Source organism: Notolepis coatsorum (genome assembly GCF_963971535.1).
Source record: "Notolepis coatsorum genome assembly, chromosome: 11".
NCBI lineage: Eukaryota > Metazoa > Chordata > Actinopteri > Aulopiformes > Paralepididae > Notolepis > Notolepis coatsorum.
In genome coordinates this window covers 30,890,856-30,905,662 of record NC_140175.1, presented here as the reverse complement: position 1 = coordinate 30,905,662, position 14,807 = coordinate 30,890,856, and the positions used below count along the sequence as shown (strand labels likewise).

Below are 14,807 nucleotides of genomic sequence, written 5' to 3'. Positions count from 1 at the left end.
GGCGCATTTTTTGAGTTTTAGTGAGTTTTTCCTTACCTTTGCGTGGGGTATGTCTGGGAGTGTTGCATTTATTTAAAAAAAATTGGACTTTATGGTGTTTTTGTTTTGTTCTTGATTTATTGTGATGTTTCTTCTTGACTTGTTTAAAGAAGATTAACGTGTGTTGTCGGGCCTTACAAATAAATTTGATTTGATTTGATAGTGAGTTATGAAAGTTGAGCAGCGTATGAGTCATAGTGAGTTATGAAAGTTGAGCAGCGTATGAGTCATAGTGAGTTATGAAAGTTGAGCAGCGTATGAGTCATAGTGAGGTATGAAAGTCGCAAGACGCTCTATTTCACGTCATTCAAACTCTTGAATATACCTAATGTGGATGATTTTGAGCAGGTTAATTAACACTATGATCGCCGCGGACGAGTTTTCACGTCATTCCGAGCCATGCTCATTCTGCCGAAGACGCCGTAACTCGTCTTTGATGTCAATATTTCAAAAATCTGTCATCGAAATCATATTTCCTTTCCGGAGCCCTGAGACACACTGCTGATCTCCTCTCAACTCTCTAGCGGTTCAAGAACGCCATCTGGTGGCCGATCGGCAGATCGCCAACCGGATATTAACCTTTGAACCGGTAGTACTCATCCATATGTGGTCCGGCCACTCGCTATAGCTCCCGCGACTCCATCTTGAAACACTGGATAATAGATCGCTCGCCCTAACTCAATAAACAACGTTATTTGGACGTATATACTATTATACAACCTGGAAATGGATCTGGCATTTCTACATCCCATAATAGAAAAAAATCTGTTCCACGCTCATCTGCCAGCGGCGCGAGGAAGCCACGGTAAGATTCAGCGTTATTTTCTAACGTATTCTATACTAACTGATCTGATGAACATATGACCCACTCTGGATGAATCATCTAACACTGCCCACGGAATTATAAACGATCCCCCGCCCATCCGGTCAACATCAGATGATGCGTAGAAACTTCTTGAAGTACGTCCAGTTGAAACTTTTTATCTCGCACAGATTCCTACCAAACTGTATTTGATCATCAATATAATGCATTTAGGGCTATAAATCACGTTCTGAAGAAAGCTGCAGAAAATGATAAAAACATACTTATACTTTAGACCATATTTTAGTATGAATATGTGAATGAAAAAGTTTAACGTTGCTACACCCTGAACAATACATATAGGACATTGAATGGGCCATAATAATGGCAATTTAGCAATAGAATTTAAAAGGTTATAGCCCTGCAAAGAAGGGGAACTTCTCCATAGACAAATAGAGCTGGCGAGGGATGGTAAATTATGAATTTAACCCATGGCGATTAAAGTGTTAACTCTTTCCTCCCCTGTGTTGTAGGTGCATCGGTACAACGCGGCGCAGGCCAACTCCCAGTCGCAGCAGAACGTCCACACCACCACCCTGGCTAGAGCCAAGACCGAGATCCTCAGGGTCATCGACATCCTGATCGAGAAGATGCCTGGAGATGTGGTCGACCTGTTAGTGGAGGTAATATACAGTGGAATGGTTGTGGTGTGTTGCTAGGCAACGGACTACAACTGAATTAAAGTTTGTTGTTGTTGTTTTGTTTGCTAATGTCAAAACATGGCCAAGATGAACAGTTTGTGTAGCTAAATAGCACTCGTTTTCCAAAATAATATTAGCTTGAAATATTTTTTTCAGTCAGTCAAGACTGTGATGCAGTGTTAATTTTGTCAACTATTTAAATTTTAGTCTTAGTCATGTGTCAAATGCTCCTTTTTCGTTTTCATAATATTTGGTCACCTTCATTTATTTTTCGTTTAGTCCTTTAGTCAACTAAAGGTCTGAGCATTTTAGTCTTTGTTTAGTCTCGATTTAGTCCAAAGAAAACTAAATAAAAAAAAAAAAACATTTTGTTTAGTCTCACCACTCAGTTACACCCTCATAAGTTGGCGTTAGCTTTTTCAAAAAAAAAAAAAGGCTAACGTTAGCTGGTTAGACTTATGTAAGCTATTTAATGCAGTGGTCCCCAACCACCGGGCTGCACAGAAAGAATAAATAATTTCTATAATTTCCGTTGTATTGATTATTAGAGTCTGACAGATGTTTTATTTTGAAAAACGACCGGAGTTTCTCCAACGTAACATTCGCCTGTGCGTGCCTCTTGATATGTCAGAATGCTTGTCTCGGTCACGTGATACGCTACTCAAAAAATAAGACTGCAAACTAGCGAACATTTGTAAAAAACAAACGTCTTTGGAGAGCTTCTTTGCAAAGGGGAAATGCCAACTGATGAGGCAGAAGAGGAGCCTACGACCTCCAAGAAAAAGAAAGCTTCTTCTAACAGACAATACCAGGAGTCATACTTAAAATACGGGTTTATCACAATGTATGTATGTACAGAGGTAACCTCGTTCCCAGTTTTATCTCCATGAGATAAAGCCTGGTAAAGAACTACTGCCGAAAGTGTGTATGGGGTAGAATTTCCGGTGTATGTACTTCCCCTGGAAGCTGCCTGCGAACGGACCAAACTTTTCCCGAATCCTGTCGGCAAACAAGCTAGAATGTCCCGGTCATGTAGTAAATTCTTCAGGCAAAGCCGTTGCAGTGGCTTAAATGAGGAAATATTGTGCACTTCACACGTTTCTTATTTTTTGTATGCACTTTTTTCTCCTGCTATTTTTCTTGTATTTTCCTCCCATCCAAATTTTGTGGTTATGCCAATTCCCCCCTCCCCTTCCTGGTCGTTGCCCGCATGTTCCCCCTACTTGCCGGTCTAGGGAGCCCTGAAGTCTATCACATGCTTTTTCCGATACATAGGAGACAGCCAGCAGCCTCTTTTCACCTGGCAGCGAGGACTCTCATTGGGTGAGTGTAACGCGTGGGAGGGCACACTACCTCACCCAGATCCTTTCCTCGCTGAGCAGGCGCCCTGACCGACCTGTAGGAGTCGCTGTTTACAACGACCAGAACACCACCCACCGGCTTCCCTCCCGCTGACACTGCCAATTGTGCCAGTATGACGACCGGCCAAGCCGGAGGCACCGCTGACAGCTGGATTCGATACCAGTGTCTCTGCGGTGGTAGACAGACACTTAGTCTGCTGCGCTACCCGGACGCCCCACTTCACACGTTTCTATAATTGTTTTGTCGAAAGGTAGCCTGTACTTCCTGTACTTTCATTTAGACATTTTAGGAGGCATAACTTTACCAGCCTAGTACAGAGGTGACTCTCACGCACCAAGTCCGCTCTGCATAATATGTGGCGACAAGCTACCAAACAACGAGGCAATGAAGCCTTCAAACTCCCACTGATTCAGCGTTATGGTGAGTTGTATTTTTCATGCACTTAGCATTCGTTTTTATGCCGGTCGTGTTATTTTATTTTTGCTGTATTTATCTGCCACAACTTGAAGGCTGGTCCGTGAAAATAATGCCTACATTAAACCGTTCCGTGGTGCAAAAAAAGTTGGGGACCCCTGATTTAATGTGTTCTTCTATTGTGGTGGATCAACATAATGTAGCGATCCGTCATGCAGTAATGTAGGGAAGAAAGAGGAGAGTTTCCTTTTCTGTATGGTGCTTTATTTCCAGCTCATATGGGGTTTTACAGGTTGATAATTGCCTTCTCATACACAAAACAGCTACCGGCTAATACGCTACTGTAGTGCGGTCCATCCTCCCATATCTCCCGGGGAGAAACAACACCCCCAGCATAACAGTGGTGCCCCCTACTCACGGAACGATGTGTTGGGGATAAGGGCGGTTCCGCACGGACAATTATGTTTGTTACTTTCCTGTCGGCAAACGAGCTCCTGTTAGCTAGCAAGTACAGTAAACGGTAAACAGTATTGACGTCGAAGTGGAATAACATTTTGTGTCATCGTTATTAGTCAACGATATTGCATGAATAATTTTGTTACGTTAGTGTCACATGATCTCCATTAACGTGACGTTTCGTCTCGTTGTCGTTAGGGGGAAAAGCGTTGTTGACGACCATATTTAGTCATCATTTTTGTTGACAAAATTAACACTGCTGTGACGACACAATGGTCTGTAACTTGTCTGTAGTCGGTTCAGCAACACTGTTCTGTGTTTATTATTGTTAAAACCACCTATGTTATACTGTACTGTACAATAAGGACTTTCAGCAATGGACCTATGTCGAAGTCCGTCCTCTTTTCTTGATCTTCCAATCACAACTGTTGCTTTCCTCTGACAAACTGAATTTGAGATGGGTCAACTTGTTTTTTGAGCCAATCGGAACATTCTCAGCTCTCAGCCTTGGTAGGACCATGCAACAGTGTATCCTATCCATTGACGAGAGCATCTGGCTGGAGATGTAATGGAACTCCTGGTGGATTTAGACACAGTGATCAATTGATTAATTGATTGATTGCATTTAGCCCTGTATGAGTTTATAAGTCTCTGTGGAATAGACTGCTCTATACAGTACAATACTGTAACGTTATCACTCTGTAGCTACTAGGGGTGGAACGGTACACATTCAAACCGTACACCGTTCGGGGAAGGGGGGGTATATTGACGAAGCTTGACAACAGAGGTTGTGTCTGTCTGTGTAAAATAACGAGCCAGGAGACTACAGCTGTGTGTGTCAACTGCGTCTGTTTACATCCTGGTCCCTGCTGGGACGTACCAACCCGACACACCACTGTGGGGGGGGGGTTATATAACATTCCCCATTCCCTTGTAACATCTCCTTTTTTTTGTTGATAACAACAGTTACAACATTCGTTAGTGCAAATTATTATTAATACAATAAACCCCATAAACGTCCTTATTTAAAACCCTAATAATCTTTTCTGTGACTTTTCCTTTTTGATAAAGTCTAGTGCTGGTTGAGCATTATGCATACTTTGTTGATGGCCTGTGTCTATATTGTGGCCACACAAATAGAAAGGTTTAATTATTTAGTTTGTTTGCACTAAGTTAATACTTTGACAAATGTAGCCTATATTTTTCAGTCAGTTCGGTCTTTGTGTGCCAAACATTATTTAAGGCAAACCGCTGTAAATCTTTTTTTTATTTTTTAAAATAAATGAGAAGCATGTTTACATTTTTGGAGTGTTACATTTAAAAAGAAATAAAAAAACAACGTATATCGAACCGAACCGAAGACCGTCACAACAAAACCGCGATACGAACCGAACCGTTGATTTTGTGAACCATTCCACCCCTAGTAGCTACCATACCATAGGTATAGACAGGTTAAGCTATATAGAGTCAGATTGCTGTCATAGAAATCCATATTTGCTTCACAAACATATACAGATCTGTTGTTGTCCTCCCGGTGTCAACAAAAACACAGTACAAAAACACATACAAGTCTATGTATGGATTGTGTGCTCCGCCCTGAAACCTGCCATTGTCCCTTTGTACTGGTATAACATGTGATTACTATTTTTATATTGTTGTTATTATTTGAATTCCTTGTGGTGAGACTAAAATAACCCATCCCTTTACACATTAAGGTTGAATTGAATTTGTTCTTGCCCCTCATTGTCTCCTCCTCATCTCCTTGTCTCCTCTCTCCTTCTCATCTCCTTGTCATCTCATCTCTTGCTCTCCTTCTCATCTCCTTGTCTTCTCCTCTCCTCATCTCCTTGTCATCTCCTTGTCTCCTCATCTCGTCTCCTTCTCATATCCTCCTAATCTCCTTGTCTCCTCCTCGTCTCTTGCTCTCCTTCTCATCTCCTTGTCTTCTCAACGTCTCCTCTCCTCATCTCCTTCTCATCTCCTTGTCTCCTCGTCCTTGTCTCCTGCTCCTCCTCTCCTCTTCATTTCCTCCTCGTCTCCTTCTCATCTCCTCCCAATCTCCTCGTCTCCTCCTCCTCTCCTCCAGGTGATGGATATAATCATGTACTGTATCGAAGGCTCCCTGGTGAAGAAGAAAGGGCTGCAGGAGTGTTTCCCTGCCGTCTGCAAGTGAGTTCATTAATATTATCCTCATAGAAACACATATAAGACACAACATGTGCCTGTTGTGCCTGATGGACAAGGTGTCTGATGGACAAGGTCTCTGGTGGACAAGGTATCTGATGGACAAGGTCTCTGGTGGACAAGGTCTCTGATGGACAAGGTCTCTGATGGACAAGGTCTCTGATGGACAAGGTCTCTGATGGACAAGGTCTCTGATGGACAAGGTCTCTGGTGGACAAGGTCTCTGATGGACAAGGTCTCTGATGGACAAGGTGCCTATTGGACAAGGTCTCTGGTGGACAAGGTCTCTGATGGACAATGTCTCTGATGGACAAGGTGCCTATTGGACAAGGTCTCTGGTGGACAAGGTCTCTGATGGACAAGGTCTCTGACGGACAAGGTCTCTGATGGACAAGGTCTCTGATGGACAAGGTGTCTGACGGACAAGGTCTCTGACGGACAAGGTCTCTGATGGACAAGGTCTCTGATGGACAAGGTGTCTGACGGACAAGGTCTCTGATGGACAAGGTCTCTGATGGACAAGGTCTCTGATGGACAAGGTCTCTGATGGACAAGGTGTCTGACGGACAAGGTCTCTGATGGACAAGGTGTCTGACGGACAAGGTCTCTGATGGACGAGGTCTCTGATGGACGAGGTCTCTGATGGACAAGGTCAAGTCAAGTCAAGAGTTTTAATTGTCACGGCATACAGGTATACAATGAAATGCGGGTGGTCTTGCCCGCAACGATGTGCAATACAGTGGTACATATAATAGAATCAAAAGAAGAAACAACATTGTGCAGTAACAGATAGCAGGTAACATGGAGTGACATCTCGGTATCTGTACATAGTTATTTACAGCGCATGTGTGACATGCTAGTTAGCTTTGGTAGTGCAATACACTGTTCCTGTTATTCTAATTTAAAGTGTCCTTTCCTTTGGCCATAAGTGTGCGTGTGTGCGACATGAGTGTGTGCCCGCTCATGTTAAAGTGTTAAGTGGCTGCTCGTGTGTGAGCGTGCACAGTGTGCGTGTCGTGTGTGTGTTCATGTGTGCTTGTGTGTGGACAGTTCAATGTTCTGAGCACTCAATGTACATTGTTCATGGCTCTGATGGCCTGGGGGAAGAAGCTGAGCCTAAGCCGCTCTGTCCTAGTAGCTGGGATTTGCAGGCGTCTGCCTGACCTCAGCAGCTGAAACAGGCTGTTATTGGGGTGGTGAGGGTCTTTCATTATCCTGCAGGCTCTGGATTTGCACCTCTTGTTGTATAGAACCTGCAGGGGGGGTAGTGCAATACCCGTGGTACGCTCGGCTGAGCGCACCACTTTCTGTAGGGCCTTCTTGTCCTGTGCCGTGCTGTTTCCATACCAGGCAGTGATGTTTCCGGTCAGGATGCTCTCTACAGCTCCTGAGTAGAAGGACTGGAGTATCTTCCCCGATACTCTGAACTTCCTTAACTGTCTCAGGTGGTAGAGACGCTGTTTCGCCTTCTTTACTACTGTGCCTATGTGTGTTGACCATGTCAGGTCCTCTGAGATGTGGACCCCCAGGTACTTGAAGCTGCTCACCCTGTCCACGGTAGCCCCGTTTATCATCAGTGGTGTGTGTGTCTCCTGCTGTCCTCTCCTATAATCCACGATCAGTTCCTTGGTTTTGCCAATGTTCAGGAGCAGGCTGTTGTCCTGGCACCAGCGTTCCAGTACCTCCACCTCCTCCCGGTAGGCCTTCTCGTCGTTGTCCGAGATCAGCCCCACCACCACCGTGTCATCTGCGAACTTCACTATGGAGTTGGAGCTGAACTTGGCCACACAGTCGTGTGTGTAGAGTGAGTACAGCAGGGGGCTCAGAACACAGCCCTGGGGGGACCCGATGCTCAGGGTGATGGTGTTGGAGGTCTGACCCCCCACCCTGACCGCCTGGGGTCTTTCGCTCAGAAAGTCCAGTACCCAGGCGCTCAGGGCGGAGCTCAGACCTAGCTCGATCAGCTTGTCCACCAGTCTGGTGGGGACTATGGTGTTGAACGCTGAGCTGTGTCTGACGGACAAGGTCTCTGATGGACAAGGTCTCTGATGGACAAGGTCTCTGATGGACAAGGTCTCTGATGGACAAGGTCTCTGATGGACAAGGTCTCTGATGGACAAGGTCTCTGGTGGACAAGGTCTCTGATGGACAAGGTCTCTGATGGACAAGGTGCCTATTGGACAAGGTCTCTGACGGACAAGGTCTCTGATGGACAAGGTCTCTGATGGACGAGGTGTCTGATGGACGAGGTGTCTGATGGACAAGGTGTCTGACGGACGAGGTCTCTGATGGACAAGGTCTCTGACGGACAAGGTCTCTGATGGACAAGGTCTCTGATGGACAAGGTCTCTGATGGACGAGGTGTCTGATGGACGAGGTGTCTGATGGACAAGGTCTCTGATGGACAAGGTCTCTGGTGGTCAAGGTCTCTGATGGACAAGGTATCTGATGGACAAGGTCTCTGATGGACAAGGTCTCTGATGGACGAGGTGTCTGATGGACAAGGTGTCTGATGGACAAGGTCTCTGATGGACAAGGTCTCTGATGGACAAGGTCTCTGATGGACGAGGTGTCTGATGGACAAGGTCTCTGATGGACAAGGTCTCTGATGGACGAGGTGTCTGATGGACAAGGTGTCTGATGGACAAGGTCTCTGATGGACAAGGTGCCTGATGGACAAGGTGCCTGCAACATGCTAGGGTCACATGAGCAGACATAACAATTCGGATATAAGTTCATATTGTGTATGTCATGGTACCCATATGTAGCACTTGTGTTAATACCAGTAACAGCTGTTTGCCACGGGCACAGTTCTAGGTTCGAATGCGACAAGGAGTAATATACACAATTAAAAGAATAGTAGACCAGAGGCAGAGTTATAACAATAACCGGTGTTTTAATTAAAAGCGCGCTAGATAAACAGTAATAATACATACGTACGTAAAGTATAACTTATGCTTTGAAGGATCCCTTTTAGATTAGGTCAGTAACCTCTCCTTGCGGGAGGGTTAGGTCGATATCAAGGCCTAGGTCGATTGGATCAACACATTGGGGTTCGTTCAGACGTCTCTGAGGTTATCATCGGTAACCCTATATTAGTTTATCAGGGAATGCAAATACCTTATTAGGTGAATTGGCCCTTTAAACTCTTTAAACCAGGAAGTGATTCGGCGATACTCGATGTGTCATCTAGAATGGTCTATTATGACATCACCACAACCGGTGTAGAAGGTTCTATGTTCTAGAAAGTTCTATGTTCTAGAAGGTTCTATGTTCTAGAAGGTTCTATTATAACATCATACAATGGTAGCATTATAGGAGAATATCTGTATCCATATATCCAGTTAAATCAATTCAAATACAAAATACAATATCAAAATAACATAAGGTGAACGGGATTGCCTCCCTTGGAAGTCCTTGTAGTCTCGTTCAGTTCAATCCTACCGGACTAGTGGTGTAGCAATAGTTGAGCACTAGTTGAGCATCATGGGTATTCACATCAGGCTGGCATTAGTCTTATCAAATGCTCCGGGGTTGGCTCGCCATCGGGTATCTATCCAGCTGAGCACGCTTGGTGATGGGTGGTCTGGACTGCTCCGGGATGCTGGTGGAGACTTGCGGCTTCCAGTCGGTTGGTTAGTCCGGTCCGTCTGGGGGATGTTGCTGGTCCAGTGGTCGAGGAGAAAAAGGACTGGCTGCTTAAGAGCTGGCTGAATATATAGGAAACCAAGATGTTCCGGAACGTTCTATATGACATCATAGGATGACATCACAAAGGTTCCAGAACCTTCAAATCATGACATCATACGCTATATACAGGAAGTGGGACCTCATGGTAAAACAGGAAGTGGTAGCAGAGATAAACAGGAACTATTTATGTAATTGATAATTATGAATCTGAACCCGGGGTTACACATACAGTATACACACACACATAATAAATAATCATAGATGAAGTGCATTCAACATACATTCAAGAGACAATTGTTGCAATGAATTACGTACTGTAAGTGTGTGGGTGTGTGTATGCACGTGCACATGTGCGTGTGAGTGTACATGTATGCATGCATAGTGTGTTTACAAAAACATCAAATATCCTGTTATTATTTGGAGACACTGTCAGATATTGTATTTTTGAGTTCCCTCGGCTCACCGAAATATTCAACTCTGTTCACTGTTTTGTGGATCTAAAGGCAGCCATTTTAGACGTTGCTAGCTGTCCAGAACCTCAGCCATTTTGTGAGGCATACAGCTGTGAAATGCAGCGTCGCTGTTCGCTCTGCCCGTACCTATGTTGGAATGATATACCATGTCTGTGTGTGTGTAAGTGTGTCCCCGTAAGAATAGGAAAATCTGAACTATAGCCACCTGTGACGAGCGTTTTCAGGACTTAATTAGTAAAAGGGTTATTTTTAGGATTGTTATTTGTGATGAGGACTCGTTTTAGGTTTAGTGAAGTCAACAGAATGCACTCACAAGTATAACAACACAAGGTAATGTATGTGTGTGTTTGTGTTAACAAGCCCTCTCATTTCCTTATGAGGTCGATGAGAGTGAAGGGGGAGGGGTTAATGCTAGTTGACCCCTGGGGGTTGTGATAATGTCAAAGGTCAGGGTCCAGCCCTCAGGTGACGAATATCAGCCTCAGGGTGTGTGATGAACGAGCTGTGTGTGTGTGTGTGTGTGTGTGTATTTGTGTGCATCTGTTTATTTGTTTGTTTTTTCATTTATGTATTTGTGTATATGTTTGATTGTATGTGTCTGTGTATACCTGTGTGTATATATCTGTGCATATTATTCTACTGTAGCATGTATTGTAAATAACGCTTGTGTGTGTTGTGTTCCGTCTAGATTCTACATGGTGGGCTACTGTGACCGTAGTCACCGCATCGCAGTGGGGGCCCGCCAGGGGTCTGTGGCCCTCTACGATGTCCGCACCGGGAAATGCCAGGTACATTAATACTTCATCCTCTTCCATTCTGAAAAACAATAGCTTCTTTACACTCCATTCCAAAGTGCTTGAGACGGCCCGGGGGCGCAATGGAGAAAAATGGGTCATTTGAAAGGAGAGAGGGGTCGTGTATGTCGTCTTCGATTGCAAATAGAGTACCGTTTATTTCAAGAACAGATCAAATGTTTGGGTCCCTAAAACCGTCATCAGGTTTCCATTTCGTCGTCGTTCTACAGATTGACTCACTGGCTCTGTTATCAAGAAATGGGAAAACCCACCCTAAAACAGAATGTATATTGTGCTATTCCAATTATCTTGGACTGTTCAAGTCAATATCTATAAAGCTGGGAATCAGAGCATCACGACTTGAATTCGTGATGTCATCAAGTGACACTTTTTGGAGATTTATCCATCGACGGTGAATTAGTGGCTGACATTGCGTTATAGTTCCACTATTCACTGTCTAGGGAGCAGCTCCAGGATTTGTCTCTTGGTGACATCATCACTAGAGTCTCTCTGGTGTTCAGCTTAAGCAGAGACTTGTTCATCTTCACAACTCAAAACTGAGCTGTACAATATTACAGAGATCACATTATGTGAATTCCGTTTCAGGGTGGATTTTCGCTTTGAATGACCAAAACAAGTCCACTGTTGTGATTATGTGTTGAGTATGTTATACCTAACCTCAGTATAAGAAACAATACTCACTCTACTGTGGTCAGTATGGGGACGAGTAAGTACAGTAGGACACAGACCTCAGAATATGACAATATACAATGACAATTTTTTCCCCCAATGATTATTATATAATGTTTTGTAAGTTATTTCCTAAAGAATTATTGCAGTTAACAATCTGCATGTATTGGTGTTCGATAAACACTACATGTAAATAAATGGTCTTTAAATAATGTATATTTTGAATCTGTGTGTTTTGAGTAATTAGACTGTTTTCAAATGAAATTATACAATTCTAGTATATGCCTACTATCGTGACATCAGATGGTCAACAGTCATTCTAGAGACACAGACGGAGAAAGGAAATGGACAGAGATATATAGAGATGGAGAGAGAAGGAGAAAGAGGGTGAGAGGGAATGAGAATGAGAGGGAGAGAGAAGGAGAAAGAGAGGGAGAGGGAATTAGAACGAGATGGAGAGAAGGCGAAAGAGAGGTAATAGTGATTTTGAAATGTGACAGAGGCTATATGTAGAAATATATAAGCAGAAACGAGACAAAGAGGCACTATGTAGAAATCTATAAGCAGAATAGAGACAGAAAGAGGCACTATGTAGAAATCTATTATATATAAGAATCGAGCCAGAAAGAGGCACTATGTAGAAATGTATTATAAATAAGAAGAATAGAGCCAGAAAGAGGCACTATGTATTATTATATAAGCAGAATAGAGACAGAAAGAGGCACTATGTAGAAATCTATAATCAGAAACGAGACAAAGAGACACTATCTGGAAATCTATTATATATATATATTGAAAAAATTTGTTTTGTTTACACTTGTTTACGTACTTGACTCTCTATTTTATACTTATTATACTTATTTTATAATTATCTATTTTATCTAGCACACTCTCAGGAGCAAAACAGAAAGTAGCATTTCATACAAAAGTATTCTGTATGACGACTAATAAAGAAACTTAAACTTGAATAGAGCCAGAAAGAGGCACTATGTAGAAATCTATTATATATAAGAAGAATAGAGCCAGAAAGAGGCACTATGTATTAATCTATAAGCAGAATAGAGACAGAAAGAGGCACTATGTAGAAATATATAATCTATAAGCAGAATAGAGACAGAAAGAGGCACTATGTAGAAATATATAATCTATAAGCAGAATAGAGACAGAAAGAGGCACTATGTAGAAATCTATCATCTATAAGCAGAATAGAGACAGAAAGAGGCACTATGTAGAAATCTATCATCTATAAGCAGAATAGAGACGGAAAGAGGCACTATGTAGTCAAATGCAATTGAATGGTCATTGAAAAACGTTGTATTTGAGCTATAGGAGAAAAGCTGAATTAAATTAAGACAGAGGTCAAATACAATACAAGTGTAACAGAGAGGAGGAGAGGTGAGGGAAGGAGAGGAGAGGAGTGTGGAGTGGAGGGGATGGGAAGAGAAGAGACGAGAGGAGAAGGGAAGGAGTGGAGATGGGAAGAGAAAAGAGGGGAGAAGGAGAGGGAGAGGAGAGGGGAAGGGAGTGAAACTGACAGATAAGAGAAATGAAGCGACAGCTGATAAGCTTCCTTAGCGACCAAGGACAGCACAGGCCAGAGGGTACATTCAATATGAAATACAGAAGAGAGAGAGACATGAAATACAGGTATGTGTACATACATTATTTATAAAATACAGAGCGTGTGTTTGAAGGCCCTTCAGAATCTTAGTGTTGTTAAATACTTGTTTAGGGCATTTAAGTCAATTGTAACAGTTTTTCCCCTGGTTTTGACAAGGATTTATTAAATGTGAGGGGGAAAAAACAGTTTAAAATATTGTAAATATATATTGTTTCATAGAGGAGATACTGGGAATACATACTGTGCTGTAGTGCTATAATCGCTGACACAAAATGGAGGATTTCTCCCTGTGTATTATTTGACAAATATTTAAGTGATTTGAGGCTTGGGGGTGATGTGTGCACATGTGTGTGCACGTGTGTGTGCACGTGTGTAATTTGTGCTGTATTGATTTGCAGTGTAACACTGTGAAAACAAAAGCGCTCTCAGCCCATGGAAGGGGTCATTTATATCTGATAACAACCATAGCCCCTTTACACCCCTTTACACCCTACAACTAGTGTGTGTGTGTGTGTGTGTGTGTGTGTGTGTGTGTGTGTGTGTGTGTGTGTGTGTGTGTGTGTGTGTGTGTGTGTGTGTGTGTGTGTGTGTGTGTGTGTGTGTGTGTGTGTGTGTGTGTGTGTGTGTGTGTGTGTGTGTGTGTGTGTGTGTGTGTGTGTGTGTGTGCACGTGTGTATCCTACAGTGTGGATTATGTTATTTTCAGGAGTAAATAGTAGTAGTGTTTGCTAAAAAACTGATAAGAAGCTCCTACTGACCATTCCATTTACTCCTCCCTCAATCCCTCTATCTCTCCATCCTTCCTCTATCCCTCCAATCCTCCCTCTATCCCTCCATCCATCTACTAGTAGAGTGAGAAACAGGGTAGAGCTATTAAACTTGTCCTATGTTCACTGGAGGTAACTGTGTTGCCCACTATTTGTGTGTGTGTGTGTCTGTGTGTCTGTGTGTGTGCATGCGTGCACGTTTATTGAACATTGTAAAATTACATGTTTGTTTTCCCCAAAGCTATTTGCAGGTATTGGACACCTACCTTCCCTTTACACAGTATGTGTTTATGTTATGTGTGTGTGTCAGTGAGTTCTCTCAGTGTCTCCTATAGATTTGTAATAGTGTGAATCTTTAAGGCAGCACTGCTACCCTCTGTCAAGGCCACAGAGGTGTGATTCTACTTTTCAAAGTGGAGGGAGCGAGACTGAGGAAAGAGAGGATGGGAAGGAGAGAGAGAGAGAGGAGAAACGAATCGTATCCTCCATCTGTCTAATTCCCATTTAACCAAAGCCATAATATATTATCAGTTTGGCGAAACGTTTCATTGTTTTCATCGACACCTGTGTTAGTTCTACAAGGTCCTGTAGTTACACTCTAGTGGACCTAGCCCAAACCCTGCCTCTTTTCTTGATCATCCAATCACAACTGTTGCTCTCTTCCGACAAACTTTGTTTAAGTGACTGGTCACTCAATCCCAGCTCTGACCTGAAGCAGCATCCAGGTTCTTTCTACCCTTCTCCTGTATGACGTGTCACCGTGGCGATGTTGGAAGTGGCGGGATGAGGTTGGACTCCTCTTTTGAACACTGCGT

At 43.2% G+C, this 14,807-nt stretch overlaps 1 protein-coding gene across 2 annotated transcripts in view; it reads left to right on the top strand.

The window, feature by feature from the left end:
- The window catches only part of wdr7 (WD repeat domain 7), a 344,639-nt gene that overhangs the window by 299,374 nt on the left and 30,458 nt on the right, over positions 1-14,807 (top strand). For both annotated transcript variants that reach the window (XM_084325436.1, XM_084325435.1), the window contains 3 exons: positions 1,375-1,524; positions 5,861-5,943; positions 10,810-10,909. In XM_084325436.1, coding sequence (XP_084181562.1) covers positions 1,375-1,524; positions 5,861-5,943; positions 10,810-10,909 — 333 coding nt within the window. The remainder of the gene's footprint in view (positions 1-1,374; positions 1,525-5,860; positions 5,944-10,809; positions 10,910-14,807) is intronic.